We start from the raw sequence: 20,176 nt of genomic DNA on the forward strand, positions 1-20,176 counted from the left end.
TAGCAAAGGGTGGATGAATCAGAAATATGAAGAGATGCAGATTTTGTCACTAAATTCAGTAGTTATTGTCATGAAATTGCTAGATGGAGGAAAAATAATCCTTCTTATGGGAAGAAGAGGATCAATGAACTTCAAAGGGCTTTGGAGGAAGTCCAAACTAATGATAATACAGCTCAAGATGAAATTGTGGATGTTTCAATGAAGCTTAAAGATGAGGAAGAATACTAGCAACAGAAGAGTCAGAACATGTTGTACACATAAGGGAATCTTAACATCAATTTTTATTACGCTTTAACGAAACAACGTCGCGTTAGGAATAGAATTGTGGGTCTACATGAAGACGGTGGACAATGGATAACATAACATAAAAGAGTTGAAAAGTAGCAGTGGGATATTTTGAGGATTTACTTAGTTGCATGTGACCTACAGAGTTTGAAGAATTTTTACAAGAGGTCCCACTGAAGATTACTCATCAGATGAATCAATGGTTGATTAGATCTCCGTCAGAGGTCCGTCAGAGGATGAAGTTAGGACATCTTTATTCATGATGCATCTAAAGAAAGCACCTGGTCTAGATGGCATGACTGCCTTTTCTTTTAGGACTCATGACCCATCATAAAGAAGAACCTTCTTAATCTGGTGAATAATTTTTTGAGAACAAGAAAACTGGACGCCAGGTTGAACAAACATCTGTTTGATTCCAAAAATAGAAAGGCCTACAAAGATGACTGAACTGCAACCGATAAGTCTATCTAATGTTGGATACAAGATCATCTCAAAGGTATTGTGTCAAATGTTAAAGTGCTGTCTCCCGACACATATTTCAAAAACACAATCGGATTTTGTGGCAGGCCGTTTGATCTCGGATAACATACTCATTTCTCAGGAAATGTTTCATGGTCTTCAAACCAATAATTCTTGCCAAATTAATTTTATGGCAACAAATATGAGTGAAGCGTATGATAAGGTGGAATGAGCTTTTATTCAGACATTGCTTCAGAGATGATGGATTAGGACAGGGAAACCCATTGTCGCCTTATTTATTCATTATGTGAACGAAAGCTTAATTTGCTAACATTAAGAAGGCTGAGAGAGAGAGAAGCAGTTGACATGTTTGAAGGTGGCAAGAGCTTGTCCATCGATATCCTATCTCCTCTTTGCGGACAATAGTCTATTTTTATGCAAGGCACAAAAAAAGAATGTCAAACCATTTTAAGGATATTGAAAAACTATGAAGCAGTTTCCAGACACCAGATTAAATTCCAAAAATTGTCTATTCAATTTGGGCATGGTGTTAAGGAATCAACGAGGTAGGGACTTCGGGATACTTTATGGATTCAAAATTGGAGGTATGGGATCATATTGGGGGATCCCAGAGAGTTTGGGCAGCTCAAAGATCCAAGTATTTGGTTTCATTCAGGAAAGGCTAAACAATAGAGTGAATGGATGGACTTTTAAGTTCTTCACAAAGGGAAAAAAAAGAAGTGATCATTAAGTCAGTGGTTACTGCATTACCAAACCATGTAATGACATTTTTATGATACCAAAGACAGTGACAAAGAAGTTGATGAGTGCGACTGCCTTGTCTAGGTGGAGCTAGTGGGGAAATGTTAGAAGTATGGATTGGCAATCTTAGGATATATTGTGCCAACACAAGGACAAATGAGGACTAGGATTCAAAGAACTTATGGATTTTAATACGACCATGCTAGGGAAACAAATTTGGCGATTGATTGAGAAGCCCAACACATTATTTTGTCGAGTTTTGAAAGTATGGTATTTCAGGAATGTATCACCCTTGGAACATATCAGATCGCACTCACCATCATATGGTTGGCGGAGTATTGTCTCAGCTAGATCTCTGGTTAGCAAATGACTAATCAAAAGGGTGAAAATAGGGTCATCCATTTCAGTCTGGAATGATCCTTGGCTCCAACCACTCGCCCAAGACTAGCAAACAAAAATCAACATAATCTTTACCCTGACCTTACCGTGGATTTCTCAGCAATACAACATCACAAACGTGTATTTTGCAAGAAATTAGATATTTGGTCCGGATGACGAAAAATTATAGGAAGTATTCCACTGAGCCGAACCCAGATGTTCGACAAGGATGGATGACACTTTACTAAAAACGGGAAATACGCTGTCAAATCTAGTTATCAAGTAAAAAGGGAGTATCCCGACTCGGGAAGGCGCCTCCTATTTATGGGCCGCACATCATTACTTTAAAGGCTTACTTTTGGAAAATTCGGTGCTCTCCTAAGATCAAGCATTTTCTATGGAAATTAGTTTCAGGCTGTCTATCAGTTAAGAAAAATCTTTGGGCAAGATATATTCAATGTGATTCTCAGTGTGCGAGATGTGGAGCAGATGAAGAATCCATAATCATGTTTTTTTAGTGCCCCCAGCCGTTTAAACATGGGCCCTATCAAAGATTCTATTGAATCCATAGAATTTCCCTTTGCAATCGATTTTTGCAAATATGGACTACTTGTTCTGAAGGACTACATCACATGTAGATAATCATCAGTTTGCATGGATCCTTTGGTATATCTAGAAAGGATGGAATAATATGGTCTTCAGCAACATAGATACTGATCCAAGAGACACTCTTCAGTTGGCAGAAATAAAGTCCATAATCTGGATTGAGGTTCATACAACACTAACATAATGGGTCACCCAATCTAGAGAGGAATTGACAATCTTTCCTCAAACCCCAGGGCGATGGTGTTTCATTGATGGTTCATGGAAGGATAATTATATTTACTTGGGAGAAGGTTGGTATAGCACATTAGAAGATTTTTCTGGGATGATGGGGGCAAGAAATACGTGAGCCAGCCTGTCACCCCTTCACTTGGAAATCGAAGCTCTCATCTGGGCAATAGAAAATATGAGAAATTTATGACAGTTTCATGTAACATTTGTGGCAGACTTTTCTCAATTGGTGAAGATGGTTTTGGAACCACAAAAATGGCCTACTTTTGCTTCATACTTGGAAAACATACAGCTCCTCAATGAGAGTTTCACTCACTCAGAGATATTTCATGTACTCTAAACGCATAATACAAGGCGGATAGTCTTGCACGTAGTGCTCAGAATCAGCCGTCTCTTGTTCTTCATATAGACACCGAGTTTCCAGTTTGGTTCGCAGAGTCTTAGATGAGTCTGTTAAGACCATCTCCTACAAACATCCTCATTTTGAGAAAACAAAAACAGACCGTTGGAGCAACACATACTCAACCACTTAATATTGTTTCTGTATTCTCGAAATGAGGATGTTTGTTGGAGATGGTCTTATAATGGTGGAAAGTGGTAGATCTTCGAAACTATCTCTCTAAAATGATTATGTCTTGCTTGAATGCACTAGAGAGTTATCACCAAAAACTATCGAATTAGCTGCAAGTTTCTCTATGTGGAGACTGGTGGAAGCAAAGATAAAGAGAGTTTTGATCGTTTTGAGATATCATGAACTGAGAGTCTTCATACAAGTTTGCATTGATAAAGTTGCATAGTTGGTCATTGTGTAACGCTTTTGACCAGGTTTATATGCCAACTAACAGCATAATCTTGACTATTTTCCCTGGTAGGCTAGCCCACATGGTCCATATAAAAATCACTCCCCCAACCAGTCTGACCATTTCAAGTCAGGTAACTTAGTTGACATCTCTAACTTAATTGTGTATGTTGGTCTGTTCTACTGAAGTAGACGAAAAAGAAGCAATAGGTACCACATTTGTCATTAGTTATTTTTTTGGTGGTGGGTTTCTAGAACAAGTGGAAAGATTTACAAATAATGTACAACAAAATATGTTGTGAAATGTGTGGTATGTGGCATCTTCTACGAAAAGAGGAGTCAAAGGCTCAATGGTAGGTATGATTTCAGCACTCTACACCAAAATACTGTCTGCTAATATGGCTTGCGACTCAGGATAAGCTTTCCACATGTGATCGAGTAGCAAACTGGAATACAGATAACAATAGATCTTGTGTTTTATGTAATGTAGCAGGGGAACAAGGGATCACTTATTTTTCTCATGCAGCTACTCCAAACAGATTTGGACATATCTTGCTCAAGGTGCATTAGCTTCCAGTCCACCACAATTTGGTGAGATATTACTCGCATTGTCTCAAATTCTTTGTTGGGTAGAGTAGAACGATTAATAGTGTGGTATGTGTTATAAGAAATGATTCATAGGTTGTCGGACATCAAAATGCCCAAAGCCATGACAAACAACCAAATCTCACTGACATTATCAACTCGATTGACAAAAAAATTAAAAATCAACCGCAGTCAATCTAGTAGCATGGAAATTATCGATATGAAACAAGAGTACAATTCCGGTTTCCACTCGTTTTGAGATGCTTTAGCTTTTTTAAATGTAAGGTTTTCTATATTTTGAGTAAATACTTTTTTTTTTGTTAAAGGGTTTAAGTAAATACTCAAAGGTATAAAAATTCAGATCATATTTTTAAATTAATTTAACATTAAAAAAAAACAAAAGCGTGTGGCATACAATAATCGTATACTTTCTTTAGTACTAATATTATTTTTTTCATAATCATCTAACTAAATCTCCCGCAAACAATGTTTAGTTTCAAAAAAAAACAATGTCTCCGACAAAACATAGTTCCCCCTCGGATTCGAATCATATGAACTTTGGATTCTGTGTGATTTGATCTATATAGTAAAGTGGCTATCTTATACTCCCTCCGTTCTTTAAAGATCCATGTTTTAGAAAAATATTTGTTTCAAAAAAATACATTTTTTATATTTTCAATATATTAATTAATGAAAAAATTGTACTTTTCAAAAAGTACAATTGTGTTTAATAAAATTTCATTGGTTAAGAGTTATTGGGAATAATTAATTAAGAAAAACAATGTATTGAAAAATATAATTTTATATTTTTTTTAATAAGTGTGAAAAAACTATAACATGGATCTTTTAGGAACAAAGAGAGTATTTAATAAAGAGAGTATTTAATAAAGTACTACAATGCGCTAATTAATTTTGTTGCTTCGCTCGAGGCTTTAGTCATCAGACACGGACAACGAACTGGCAACCAAATAAAGATTCCGACAAAAGATATATCTCCCTTCAAAGTCGAATCAGATGTTGTAATCTTTTGATTTGATTCGATTTATATAGTACACTGACTTTCTTATTAGTAGACTACTATGGTCTATGGTGCATTAATTTTGGTGCTTTGCTTAAGGCTTTAGTTAATGATCCTTTATGATATCAACAAAAATAAAATAATTACGGATGCTTCTGATTTTTTATTAAGAATAAATCTTTTTGTAGTTAATTACTTTGTGGACCATTGGACCAATATCATTAGTACGGTGCTTTGTTTAAGGTTTAATCGAGGTGTCTTTAATTCAAAATGAAAAGATGATATTTAAGATTCTCCTTTCATTAGTTTTTTTTTTTTTTTTTTGACATCGAACAGCCATTCTATTACTCAGGCTTGAGGTGGTCTGGGTAACAAGACCGGAATAGAACAACCAATGAAAAGTAACTCCCTATGGAAGGATATAGCATTTTTAGCTAAAAAGTCTGAAAATTGATTTCTCGCTCGTGGAACATGATTGATGCTAAACTCCGGAAAGCATATCCGTAGCGTCTCAATCCTCTCCAATTCCGTCGCAAAGCTAGGCCACGCATGAGGATCATCTAACATTGCGATCAGCTCCTTACAATCCGTCCCAAAGCGCTGGCATGTTGAGTGCTGTAGCATATTCTCCATTGCCCACCGTAGCGCTTCTACTTCCGAATGCAAGGCTGATTCACGTCGAGGAAGATTCTTCATCCCCATGAGCTGAGTATTTCCCGTATTGTCCATCCAAACCCATCCAAGTCCACTGAAGTTGGCAGATGTTGTCCAAGATCCATCCAACAAGCAAATATTACCCAAGCTTATGACTTGAGGGTTCTCTATATTAGTCTCTTGTACCATAGGTTGTGCCACATCGTTCGCAGCAAACCAGGCCTGACATTCACTCTCTGCATAGCGGACTAACGCCAAAGGATCTCTATCTATCCCCTTGAATAGTTTATCATTCCTAGCTTTCCAGATATACCAAATTATCCAGGGAAAATGATCTCTGTCTTGTTCCGGCTCAATAATAGAGTTTTTTCTCCAGAATAGGTAGTCCATATTGGCGTAGACACTTGGTAGTGGAAATACCTCAGGGCTTGTTGGGGTTGTCGATAAGGTCCAAGCTTGTAGCGCTGGCGGGCATTCAAAGATAGCATCTGTGACTGATTCATCCAAATCTCCGCATCTTGGGCAATAGTTATCACATCGCATATTACGTCTTGCTAAATTCCTTGTTACTGCAACATGCCCAGTCAATAACTGCCAAATAAAATGACATATTTTCGTAGGCGCTTTTAACTTCCAAGCAAAAGCTTGAAGCTTGGTAATACTTGGTTCCAATATCTCCTGTGCTTCCGCCGTCTTCAATAGATTCTGGGCCACCCAATATCCAGATTTAACCGAGTATTGGCCATTCCTTGTGTAGCGCCAGCAAAAAGTATCGCGCCGGTGAGATGAACTTATGGCCAAACTCCTTATAAGCGGTATGCCCTCGGGATTTACATAATTCTCCAATAATCCAACATCCCAATCCTTCCCTATCTGATCAATGAGATCGCTTACTCTCATGTTAGAATGCATTATTGGTGCCACAGGGACAGCCGGCCTCGCTGGGATCGTTGGGATCCACGGATCCTCCCACACCTTTACTTCATAACCTGAGTGTATCTTCTGTCTGATTCCCAGCAATAACTTCCTTGCAGCAGAAATGCTAGTCCACACATAAGATGGGCAGCTAGCCGAGTTTACTCTCAGCGGCGAGGTTAATTTGTAGTATCTCCCCTTCAAGACCCGAGCGACCAATGAGTCTGGGAATTGAACCAGCCTCCATAGTTGTTTTGCCAACAATGCCAGATTGAACTCATGGATCATACGAAACCCAATCCCTCCTTCCTCCCTTGGTAGGCAAACTTTTTCCCATTTCGCCCAGTGAATTCCTCTCTTTGGTGGGTTTGAACTCCACCAGAACCATGCGATGGCACTAGCTAGGTTTTCACATATCTCTAAAGGGAGCAGGAAAGTAGACATGACATAAGTCGGAAGAGCTAGCATAATAGATTTTATCAGAACTTCCTTCCCTCCTTTTGAAAGCCACCTACCCGTCCATCCATTTACCCTGTGCATTAACTTGTCCTTGAGGAATGCAAACAATTTGCACTTGGATCCGCTTATATCTTCCGGGATACCTAAGTAGGTTCCCATCCCTCCTTAGTTTTGTATACCCATTGTATCTTTGATCTCTTGCCTGGTATTTGCATTAATCCGCTTACCAAAGAGTAAGGACGACTTATCGAAGTTGATACATTGGCCAGAAGCTTTACCATATTTCCTGACTACTTTCATTACTTCTTCACATTCACGGGGCTCCGCCTTACAGAAGAAAAGGCTATCATCAGCAAAGAGAAGGTGAGATACCGAGGGGCACGCGCGTGTGACACGCATCCCCGTTATCTTCCCTTGATTCTCTGCATGATTAAGAAGGCTAGCGAGCGCTTCCGTGCATAGAATAAAAATGAAAGGAGACAAAGGATCTCCTTGTCTTAAGCCTCTACCAGGAACGATATTTCCTCTTGGTTGACCATTCATAAGCACCTTATATTTTACCGACGTAATGCATCGCATTATCCAGGTTATCCACGTCTCTGAGAATCCTATTTTGCGCATGACGGCTTCAATGAATGACCACTCCATTCTGTCATATGCTTTGCTCATGTCCGTCTTAATAGCCATCCTTTTACTGCGACCACTTGGTTTAGTCCGCAGCGCGTGAAACATTTCTTGGGCAATCATAATATTGTCTGAAATCTGTCTTCCAGCAACAAAGGCTGACTGGGTCTCTAAAATCAAGTCTGGTAGCACTTTCTTTAATCTCTGGCATAAGACCTTCGAAATTATTTTATAGCTTACATTACACAAGCTTATTGGTCGGAATTGAGCCATATCATTAGGCTTGGCCGTCTTCGGGATAAGACATATATTTGTATCAGTTAATCCATTCACCACCGTTCCCTCGATAAGGAAGTTATTAACCATAAGAGTTAAATCATCCTTTACAATATCCCAGAATTTCTGATAGAATAGCGCAGTCATCCCATCTGGTCCTGGAGCCTTCTCTGGATGCATAGCAAAAAGAGCCAATTTGACCTCCCATTCCGTTACCGGAGCTGTAAGGTTCTCATTCATTGCCCCAGTGATTGTCGTAGGAACTTGAGCTAACGCCTCTTCAATGTCCTCAGGGTTAGACGATTCAAAGATCTATCTAAAATAACTAGTAGCAATGGCTACTAAACCCTCTTCATCCTCAACTATATTTCCATTCACATTTTGGAGCTGCGTAATTTTATTCCTGGCTCTTCTTTGTTTTGTTAGTGCATGAAAAAACTTTGTATTTCTATCCCCCTCTCTTAGCCAGAACACTCGACTCTTCTGTTTTCAGAACATTTCTTCTGCTTTAAGAGCATTAGAGAGGTCCTTCAATGCTGAGGCAATTTCTTCAGTGGTAGCATTGTCATCCGCATACATGCCCTCCACCTTCTCTTTCAATTCCTCCACCAATCTCGCAGAGTTAACATTATGCTGCCTCCTCCATTCCCCCAAATGGACTATTAATTGCGTATGTCTCCTTTCATTAGTTAACATGGACTATTAATTGCGTGAAATCATTTAAGAAGAATCAATTACTTTCCTTTTATGTTAAATAATGTCCATTACTCAGGTAATTTGAGTATTGCGCGGAGTGAAACATAAATTTATACAATTACAATAGTTACTCTTTTCAAAAGTATAAAGATTATTTGTGTAAATATTTTTTCTTATTTAAATCTTGTATAAATCTTGAATGTCAGATTATAGGGATGGGCACTTCGGTATTTCATCGGTTCGGTTTGGGTTCAGTTCGGTTTGGTTAATTCGGTTCTAGAATTTTTTCAACCGAAGTAAACCATTTATAGTTTTGGTTCGGTTTGTGCTTTGGTTCGGTTTAATCGTGTTCTCTTAGTTTAGAAATCATGTTTTAAAACATAAACACATAGTCATGAAATCATAATGTTGGTGACTATGAAAACATAAACTATGTAAACTAAATCCAATACAGAACTGAAATAAAAACTTTTAAAACACAAATTTTTTATAAGAACACAATCATATAAAAATTAACTAAAGTAAATAAAAAATTAAAAAACCTCGTTAACAGTGCCTATTAAAAATAAACTATGTAAAATAAATCCAATATAAAACTGAAACAAAAATTTTAAAAATCCACAAAAAGTTTATAAGACCACAATCAAACCAAAATTAACTAAACCAAACAGAAAATTAAAAAAGAAAGCCAAGATCGTTAATAAAGTTAATAGAGGCGTTAGTCTTAGGATTTTAGTATATTGTATATTTCTAGCATGTTTAATTCAATAATAGTAAAACACATTGGTTTCTCGATTCGGTTCGGTTTAACTCGACTCGGTTCGGTTTAACTCGATTCGGTTAGGAACAATTTCAGTTTGGTTGGTTCGGGTTGGGAAAAGATTAAACCGAACTATTTGATAATAGATCTTTGGTTTGGTTTGTATCGGTTGTCCTTCAGTTGTTTGTTTTTTAGTTATATAAAAACATTCAAACTAATAATAATGTGATATTTTTTAATGTGATATAGAAGGTAAATCCGTGTACACTGATCTTTCCAAATTTTTTTTTTTTACCATTTATCTGTTTAAAATGGTTTTGATTTATCTTATTTACATCACATATATCTTAATATGTACAATCTATTAAAATCGAATGACAAAGTTGGATCCAACTTGATTCTAAGTATAATACTTTTTTAAACTATACTTTATATGTTTCTTTTAACCTATACTATTACTAGCTACTAATGTTTAAATATAGCCTAGCTATAGTTACAAATATCTGCAATTGGTTTTTGAAATAATACGAACTTCGACATTTACTAACTAAAGATTCTCAAATAACCAATTACATTTACTTAAATCTCTAATATTATATTTCCTAAATCTTTTTAAAAATATTTCCAAAATCCAGTCAAAATATGTACCATCAAATATTTAGTATATTTTAATATGAATATTTAATTGAAGTTTCCTAGTTTATATCCGTAAGATTTTATTAACATTTGTATATTTGCTGTAACAAAAAAAACTAAACCATTAATCATAAAATTTCCAATGTGAGATTTTTAATAGTTTTAGTAATTTATAATTATTTTAAGAAATTCAATGAAAATTTCAAAATTAAAATATTCATGTCTCAATATTTTTCAATACAAATTTCGAAATTAACATTTTTATGCATTTTATATGGTATATAGTTTAATTTAAATTATATATATATATATATATTAGTCTAAGTATCTATTAAATGTTAATTCATATTCATATGATTTTATGATCATTTGTATCTTTTTTTAACAAAAAAGTAAAACCATTGTTCACAAAATTTTCATTGTAAGTCATTCAACAATTTTATTAATTTATAGTCGTTTTAAAAATTTAAAATATAATATATAAGAAAAAATAGATTTTTTTATTATATGGTTAATGTGATTGTTTAATTTTTAGTAATATAAATTAATAAAAAAATGATGGAGGATACAAAAGCTATTATCAAATCTTTATTATTCAAAATTATTAGTTTTCGTATATATGTTAATCATATTAGGTAATTCCGTAGTTTTTATTTAAGGAAAGAAAGGAAAATATTCTTTTATGCACTTCTAATCAATTTTATATTTAATTTAATAAAAAAATATAATATAAATTTAGATGAACCAACCTATTTTTCTATGATTCTGAGAATCATCATAGTGATGACACGTGACTACACTCAAAGGTTGTATTGCTCCTCAATTAATATAGAAAGGATCATATCTCTACCAAAATCAAATAATCCGTATAGAAAATACATACAAACTACATGACAGCTTAAGCTGCCAAGCCAATGAAACCCATGCTTCCGACCAATATTTTTAGCAGGATATTTCGGACATATATTTTTGTTAAATACTGCCTTAATCCAGTGGTATAAGATGCATAAGATAGTATTTGATTGGGAAATATGGATCCAAAAGTGGGGTATTACATGGTTTTTTTTATTTTTATTTTTTGACCACATTATTTTTTGCTTCCAACCTTCTAAAACCTAGGATCAGCTCTCCATAAGTGGATCTTGTGGGTGCTTTAGTCGGCTTAGACGGTTTCTGCTTTGGATTTTTTTTTTTGGATCTATTTTTTGTAGTAAATATAAAGACTAAAAGCTCAAATAAATGATTCATATTAATTAATATTTCTATGTTTCAAAATAATGCATGTTATAGAATTTTCACATGTATTAATAAATTATATTATTTTTAATTAAATGCATAAATTTTTATAATTATTTGTTTTCTACAATTCTAAGCCAATAAGAATTCAGTAAATGCAATCAATTTTTTACAATTACTCATTATTAGTTGACGAACATGCATAAGAAATATATTAAAAAAATATTTCCTCAAAAATTTTTTTTCATGAAACATGTAATTTTTTTGGAACGGAAAAAGTATATTTTTTTATGCAATAACTACTTTAAAAACAGTAAAACAAAACTAGGCAGAGAATATCTCTTTAAATGTGTTTTTACTATACGTGTTTTCCTTTTCTGCTCCCGGTGAATTTCGCACTATTATCACACTGTAGAAGATTTATAACAATACGCACCCTATAAAATTTATTTTCCCACTTTTTATAATGAAATGACATGTATAACTATGTAGACATATTAAAAAAAAAATTATTCTTATATATTTTTAAAACAAAACATCATTAGTTATTTATTTAACCACGATTTAACCAACACAAAAATAAACAATAAAATAAAATGGTCATATAATATAACGTAAACATTTTTTTTATGATATCTCTCCGAAACAGGTTCAATCACAGAACTGCAACATACAACAAAGTGAAAATAAGTAGGAGCCATGTGGGTTTCACGGAAGCTGTTCCACCAAGAGGATTTACGATCACTTCATCAATCACAGGTCCACAAACTGAGTAGCTGAGTAATTTCTAGAGTTGGTTTATTTCGGTACAATTGTAGACCAAGACTATAAATGTAACCGAATGTAACAGAATTAATAACAGAAAATCACTTTCCATTTTCAAACACAAAAACAAGAATAAGACTAAGAAGAACTACAATCAAGTCAAGAACACAAGATACACTGAACATGCTATATCTCAGCTAACTTTTGGTGATAACTAAGTCAGTGGACAAGACATTTCAACAATGGTTAATAACTTGACCAAAGATCAAATTCAAGGTGTGATAGCTTATTTCAACTCTAAGCTTCAGCCTTTGAACACCCCATCTGTGCCGTCTTCTTCAGGAGCTACAATCACTGCTTCGCCCGGTCTGGCTTACTCATCTTCTACTATGAGATTGGTTGCTATACTACATGCTACTAGCACTGTATTGGGTTCTACCTCCTTGATAGTAGATAATGGTGCAACACACTATGTAACATGTGATAAAATCTGTTTTGAATCTTTCTCAGTCACACTGAATGCTTCAGTCACTTTACCAACTGGTATTTGGTGTGAAAATTGAAGGTGTCGATTGTGTGAGATTGAGTAATCATCTGGTACTAAGCAATGTTATTTATATTCCGGAATTCCAACTCAGTTTGATGAGTGTGAGTCAGGTAACAAAAGACTTGGGCTACCGGATTATGTTTGATGATCATATCAAGGGGCTGATGACTAGACATGGTGAAGAGATTGCAAAACCGTACGTGCTGGGCACGAAATATCTCCCTGCTATATCAACCACTAAAGATTTGAAGTTTTGTTCTTATGTTGTTGATGATTCTGTTATGTGGCACAATAGACTAAGACATTCTTTTATGTCCAAAACTGAATTTTTAAGTGATGTACTTAGTTTCAAAGAGAAGAATAAAAGTCATCATTGTGTCATTTGTCATCTTGCCAAACAAAAGCATCTTTTGTATAATTCTCACAATAATATATGTGATTCTTCTTTTGATATGCTACATATGGGGACCGTTTTCTGTACTTGCTATTGAAGGGTATCGATATTTCCTCACCACTGTAGATGTCCACACACGAATTACATGGCTTTATTTACTGAGGCGTAAAGATGAAGTTCTTACTATCTTCAGATGATTGAAACGCAGTATAAAGCAGTTGTGAAAGGAGTCATAGCATATAATGCACCATAACTTCGATTTACAGAGTTATTGAAGAAGAAAGAGATTATTCCATATCATTCATGTCCTGAGACACCATAACATAATTCAGTTATGGAAAGGAAACATCAATATATCCTTAATACAGCAAGATCATTGATGTTTCAATTCCAAGTTTCACTTGAGTATTGGGGTGACTATGTTTTAACTGAAGTTTTTTCTGATAAATCGATTACCTACTCCTCAGTTGAAGAACAAGTCTCCATTTGATGTAGACACTTCTAAGAAAGTAGACTACACGGGGTTACATGTATTTGGTTGCTTGGCATATATGTCTACGTCAACAAAGAACATACACAAGTTTCAACCACGATCCATAGCTTGTGTCTTTCTTGGTTACCCTTCTAGATATAGAAGATACAAGTTATTGGATCTTGAAATCAATAAAGTTCATATATCCATAAATGTGGCTTTTCATGAAAACATATTCCCTTTTGCAGATAATAAACCAGTTTATTCTGATGATTATTTGTCCTCTGATTTGATGGATATGAATGGTCCTCCTGCTATGTCGAAATATGTGTTAATATCGAAATATGTGTTGATAGACAAGGATAAGACTGTTACTACATCTAAAGATAACACTATTTTTGCAACTAAAGAGAATTCTAAACGAGCTACCAAACCTCGGGAGTACCTCAGTGAGTATTTTTGTAATTTGACTGACACATGCATATCTTATCCCTTGTTTTCTCAAATTTCATATGCATAAGTATCTGAAGTATATGAGTCATACATATGTTCTTTATCTCAACACATTGAGCCAACTTCATTTCATCACGCCAAAAAATTTTATGAATGACTGAAGCGATGATTGAAGAACTATTGGCTCTTAAGAGTATTGAAACTTGGATCCTTACCTCCTGGGAAGCATGCTATCGGATGTAAATGGGGTTTACAAGATAAAACTGAATGCATATAGTACTCTGGAACGGTATAAAGCACGTTTAGTAGCTAAAGGCTACACTCAGCATGAAGGAATGGACTCCATTGATATTTTTTCACCGGTTGCAAAGATGACAACAGCGAAAACACTTCTAGCAGTCTCACCTGCAAATAATTGGAGTCTTACACAACTTGATATCTCAAATGCTTTTTTGAAGGGAGATCTTCAAAAAGAGATTTATATGACATTGTCTCTGCGTTATACACCAAATGAGGGGGAAACATTGCCACCTAATGCAGTCTGCAGGCTACAAATCTTTGTATGGCTTAAAGCATGCTTCAAGGAAATGGTTTCTTAAGTTCATCTCTACGTTATTAATTCGGGGCTTCTGCAAATCTCATAATGATCACACTGTTTTCATCAAGAACACACGTGGAAAATATGTTGCAGTGCTTGTTTACGTTGATGAAATTATCATTGCAAGAAATGATGATGAAGTAGTTGATCAGCTCAAATTTGATCTTCAAAAAGTGTTCAAGCTGGGAGATCTTGGTCCATTTAAATACTTCTTAGGTCTTGAAATTGTGCGGCCTATCAAAGGCATTTCACTTTGTCAACGGAAGTATGTTTTGGGATTATTGGAAGAAACAAGGAAGATGGCTTTCAAACCATCATCTATACCAATGGATCCAGCTGTTAAACTCTTCTATGATCCTAAACTACCGCTTATAGACGACCCGAGTGTATACAAAAGACAGGTTGGACGATTACACGTCCAAACATTACTTACAGTGTCAATAAAATTTGTCAGTTTGCAGCTAATCCACAAAGTTCTCATCTTGAGGCTGCATACAAGGTGGTATTACATTACCTGAAAGGAACGATTGGCCTTGGGTTATTTTACTCTGCAACTTCTGATTTGGTTCTCAAAATTTATACTGATGCGGACTGGATTCTTGTCTGGATAGAAGGCGTTCTACTTATGGTTTATGTATGTTTCTTGGATCTTCTCTCATTTCCTGAAAGTCAGAGAAACAAGATGTCGTCTTTCATTCTTTAGCCGAATTAGAATACATGGAAATGTCAGTTGCTGTCATTTGGATTGTGAATCTTCTTGGCGAGCTTCAGGTGCCTCAAACAAAGTTCGCCGCTTTCTTTTGTGACTCTGCAGCTGTTATTCACATTGCTAACAATCCAGTTTTTCATGAAAAGACAAAACATGTTGAGTCGGATTGATGAGTCATCAAGTTAGTGATCGCATAGTCAGTGGTTTGATCAAAACTCTACATGTTGGGACATGCACTTAGATAGCTGATGTTCTCACTAAACTTATGTATCCAACTCAGTTCAATTCTCTCATAAGTAAGATGTTGTCGCATTCCATTTACTCGCCATCTTGAGAGGGAATATTAATATGTAGAGTTGGTTTATTTCGGTTATGTAAATGTATTCGGTACAATTGTAAACCGAGACTATAAATGTAACCGAGTGTAACAAAATCAATAACAGAAAAATCACTTTCCATTTTCAGTTTCTCTCTCGAGCTCAAGCTCAACTAATACTGAGTAACTGAGTAGCTGGTGAAACTTATATGTGTTGCATCTTTGTCTTCTACAAACACTAACCCAAGCTTCTAATATTTGGTGTCAGAACCGGTTATGCGTAAACTCTTCGGAATTTCTATCTAAATAAAAAAAAATTGGGACTTTAGTTTAACCAACTTATGCTTTTATTTTTTATACATTTTCATTTTCATTTTCATTTGTGTTGCATTATAATAATTAAATTAATAAAAAATTGACAAAAATAATTCATAACAGCATTGTTATAAACATTTTTTCCTATGGATGGGACCTATTCGGGTTCGGTACGGATCTATTCGGGTTAAGTTTTGGATTTTCGGGGTTAAATATCCAGTCCCATTCACTTATTTACAAATTTTGGTTCAGGTTCAGGTCGGATCTTTGCGGATTCGTTCAGGTTTGGATAATCCGTTTAAATTACTTATAAACTTTAAAATTTATTATATACTTTAAATTTCTCAAAATATAAAAACAAAATAACATATTACATAAAATTTGAATAACATATGTCAAAATACCTAAACTTAACATATAAATTGGGTTGACTTGAATATTTGGATAGATAATCAATAGATATTTTAAGTACTTTTTGGTGTTTTGAATATTGTTTAGCTATTTTAGACATTTATTTTTGACTATTTGTATATATTTTAAGTATTTTGGATAACTTAAAAATATCTTATATATTTTGGATATTTTATATATTGAACCTAAAAATAATTAATATATTTAGATATACAAATCTATTTTAGATACACTCGGATATCCAAAATACTTTGGTTCATGTCGAGTTCGGTTCCGACTCTTTAGGTTTCAAAAGTTTGAACTCGTTTAGATATTTAATTAATTTCAATTTGAGTTTGGTATTACTTTTTTAGATAAGGTTCGGTTTGATTTTTCGGACTCGGATTTTTTTGCCCTGTCCAAGTTACTTTTCATTATAACTGATTTTCTAATTTTCTAATTTTTTACTGTTTTCCATCTTTTTAATCATGACAAAGGAGAACCAATATACTTTTCATTAGAACTATATGGGCATGTGTCAGCCTTCCGCTACGATGGAGAACATATCACATTTTAATAACAAGTGCCACACATGGAACATATCTGTAGAAATCAAAAATATTATTTTAAAAATGGAAATAAATCAAAGATCAAATCTATGTCCCACTGTCCTTGTGTCGTGACGCATGGTGTAGTTTTTAGTTCTGATCAATCCAGATAAAGCAGCAAAATCACGCCAATGCGTATATGAACTATCAATCAGATCTTTTCCATTGCATAATATGATCAGTAACGACAATATTCACGAGGTGGTTTTTACACATGAAAAAGCTGAATAGCAACATTCGTCTCTTAAGTGATATCTTGATTAAAATAATCAAGCTGGAATTTAGTTAATATTTATATTTTATAAAACTTTTCATTTACGATATTCAGATCTTCCAATGATTTTTATATACATTATTATTCTCTATTCACCTAAAGTCAGACATTTCCTATGGACCAGGACTACAATATACTTTTAAATGTCAATGATATCCTGTTTATTCAATGACTTCCAAAAATTAATACAGGCCGTGGTTTAAAAAGAAAAAAAGAAATTCCCGTTACAAAAAAGACACATATGCAGTTTATCAATATGAATTGCATACGTGTGATATAAATGATGAATTCTAAACCTCTGGTTTATAAGTCTCATAATTACATTGATTAAGAAAACAATTTCAATTGACAGATCCGGCATGATTTAATTAATTGTTTAGGAGTATTTACGTGATTTAGTTGTACGTTGGGTGGATTTATTTGGTATTCAAGAATCTTTGCTTCTCTCTATTACACACACGTATATATACAATTTTGTATATAAAAAAACGCCCGCTTCGAGTTCGAGTTATTGGCTCTTCGTATAAACCAAAGGCCAACGAAGCATCTTCCAGAGAAAAGAAGAAAAAAAACTTGCTAATAATGGCTTGCAAGTTTAATGCCACGTAGTATTTTAATCGACCAATTGTCATAATCCATTCAAATAAAATAATAATATGGATATTTGTATATATATAACTCATGTTTTGCATGTAAGACTTGGCAAAGACGAGCAAGATATCCGGTGACGCGGAAAATAGAGAGAAGAATCAGAAAGCACATTAAAATAAACAAAATTTCTTGGGTTTAGTCTACAATGGTGACTCTAAAGCTTGAGATTTGCATCGAGTTTGTGAAACTAACCGTTGATCTCGTCGCCGCCATGGCAGAATCAATCGAAGTAGCTTTCCGTCACCGTCCTCCGCCTCAGGTTCCATATTCAGCGGGGGTGAACGGGCGGAGTCATTACTCCACCGTTCCCATTCCTCTCGTAGGGTTTCTGTAATTAATGTATTCTCCTCTTTATGTTTTTTCTTTCTCTTTGTTCCTCTTGTTCTATCATTAGAGTCTTGCCTTGATCTACCAAGTGACAGAAGTTGTGATTCTTATGGAAGATCAAGGACGTAAAGATCATGACCAGTTTACAAACTCGTGAATATATAAAAGCTTAGATATTCCCGATCATATGTTGTATTATTATTTTGTTTTTGTGTATATAATTTGTTCATTCATAAAATCTATAAAGAAAAATTGCTGTTATATTATTATTCGTTTATAATGAACTTGTGTTCACACTTTCATGGTGTATCTGGTTTTGTGGGGGGGACCTATATTATAGGGTGTCTTATCCATGTTTGAGTTCTAGGATTAGTTTGTGTGTGGTCTCCACCAAGTAACGTGACGGATATTTATTTTTGGAAAATTTGTTTTATTTGTTCTTGACTAATCTTGACCATCTCCATCTTTGATAAATCGTCGCTGCAAAAGCAAATAGTTAAAGGGCTTGCTTGTGGCAGCACTAAGAAATATTTTCAGAATGATCAAATATACACTGCTGAAATCAGTCATCGACATTTCAGGTATTGACAATGGCAATGGCCTGACATAAAGTATCGTTTAAAATCCAAATTAGCAACAATATTTTGCTATTTCATAAAAATATTGTATAAATGTTGGAGATGGATTACATCCTTAGCACAAAGCTCATCAAATAACTGAACTCGGCCCGTTTAGTTAACGAGCGGTCATAGGATAAGCCAACTTAGTGACAAAAGGAAAGTATTCAGCTATAAAAAAAAAGACCCAGAAGACGAGGAGAATCTTTCACAAACAAACTTTTCTCGGCACAAAAGCTAGGGTTTTCATTATTATCATTGTTCTTGCCGAGTTGATCATCTTTTCATATAAACTCAGTCTTTTCTCTTGTAAATTGTCTCTTGATCAATCAGTTAACGTCTTCAAATAATTCACCATCGAATTAGTGTACACATATTGGCGTTGTCTGTGGAAAATTAGAAAGCAACGCCAAAAAGATCAAACATGAGTGGAGACAATCTTACCGGCACATGGAGAGCCATTCTGACTACAAATATCGCCACCGTGATGGTGATAATGAAAACCATGATGGAGTGTCTTGCTGAACAAGACGCCTCAAACAAAGCGACAAATGAGCACCTTAATGCATAGTACCATCGCACCACCAACCGCCGATGACGCCGATCCTGAGACAGCAAGAAGACAACTTTTTCTGACCAATAACCTTGCAACAAACCACTAGATAGTCGTTCTTCGAACTACGGTGCATGATATCACCTCCAAAATCCATAAAGTAACAAGTTCGACAACCTCATGCATGTCCTCGCTGTAACCCTAAAACTTGCATTACGAAGGAAATCACTGTCATCAAGATCCGTCGTACAGACAAGCTAAGGATCCCATTCTTCTCAGGAGACTCTGATACTAGCGATCATATGACTGCGTTCAACATAGACATGGGACGAGCACACTTTGCCGACGAGGAGAAGGATGCCAGATACAGTCAATTGTTTGTAGGAAGTCTCAACATACCGGCTCTGACCTGGTTCTCAAGAATTTCAAAGGACTCCATCAATACTTCTGCAACATATTTAAATAATTGCTCAAAAATTAATACACGTTCCTCCAAGAATGAGCTTCAGAAACCGATCTATGGAAGATGTCCTAGAGTCCAAAGGAAGGACACGGAGAATTTATGGAGAAATTAAAATAATAGTCTCCAAAGTGCATTTTTCAAATGGCACAACAGTGGAAGTTCTGCATAATACACTATGGATAAACTCTCCTTTTTAAGCCAAGTTGTATATCAACAAAAAACATGACATTACTGGAGGCCCTTCATCATGCAAACATTTTTATCACCATTGAAGAAGACAAATATGCTTTTATGATAAAATATAATGCAACGAAGATGCTAGCAGTAAAGTTGGCAGACACTAAGCAT

At 34.9% G+C, this 20,176-nt stretch overlaps 1 protein-coding gene across 1 annotated transcript; it reads left to right on the forward strand.

Annotated features, from left to right (window-relative positions):
- Positions 1 to 17,787: 17,787 nt before the first annotated feature.
- On the forward strand, positions 17,788 to 18,461 carry LOC125587844. The gene has a single exon (XM_048759105.1). The coding sequence runs from the start codon at positions 18,014 to 18,016 to the stop codon at positions 18,200 to 18,202; it is 189 nt and encodes a 62-aa protein (XP_048615062.1). The 5' UTR covers positions 17,788 to 18,013; the 3' UTR covers positions 18,203 to 18,461.
- The last annotated feature ends 1,715 nt before the right edge of the window (positions 18,462 to 20,176 follow it).

The sequence above is a fragment of the Brassica napus genome, chromosome C5, assembly GCF_020379485.1.
Source record: "Brassica napus cultivar Da-Ae chromosome C5, Da-Ae, whole genome shotgun sequence".
Taxonomy (NCBI): domain Eukaryota; kingdom Viridiplantae; phylum Streptophyta; class Magnoliopsida; order Brassicales; family Brassicaceae; genus Brassica; species Brassica napus.

Coding starts and splice junctions, on each gene's coding strand:
- LOC125587844 (XM_048759105.1), top strand. CDS start 18,014: ATGGTGACTCTAAAGCTTGAGATTTGCATCGAGTTTGTGAAACTAACC.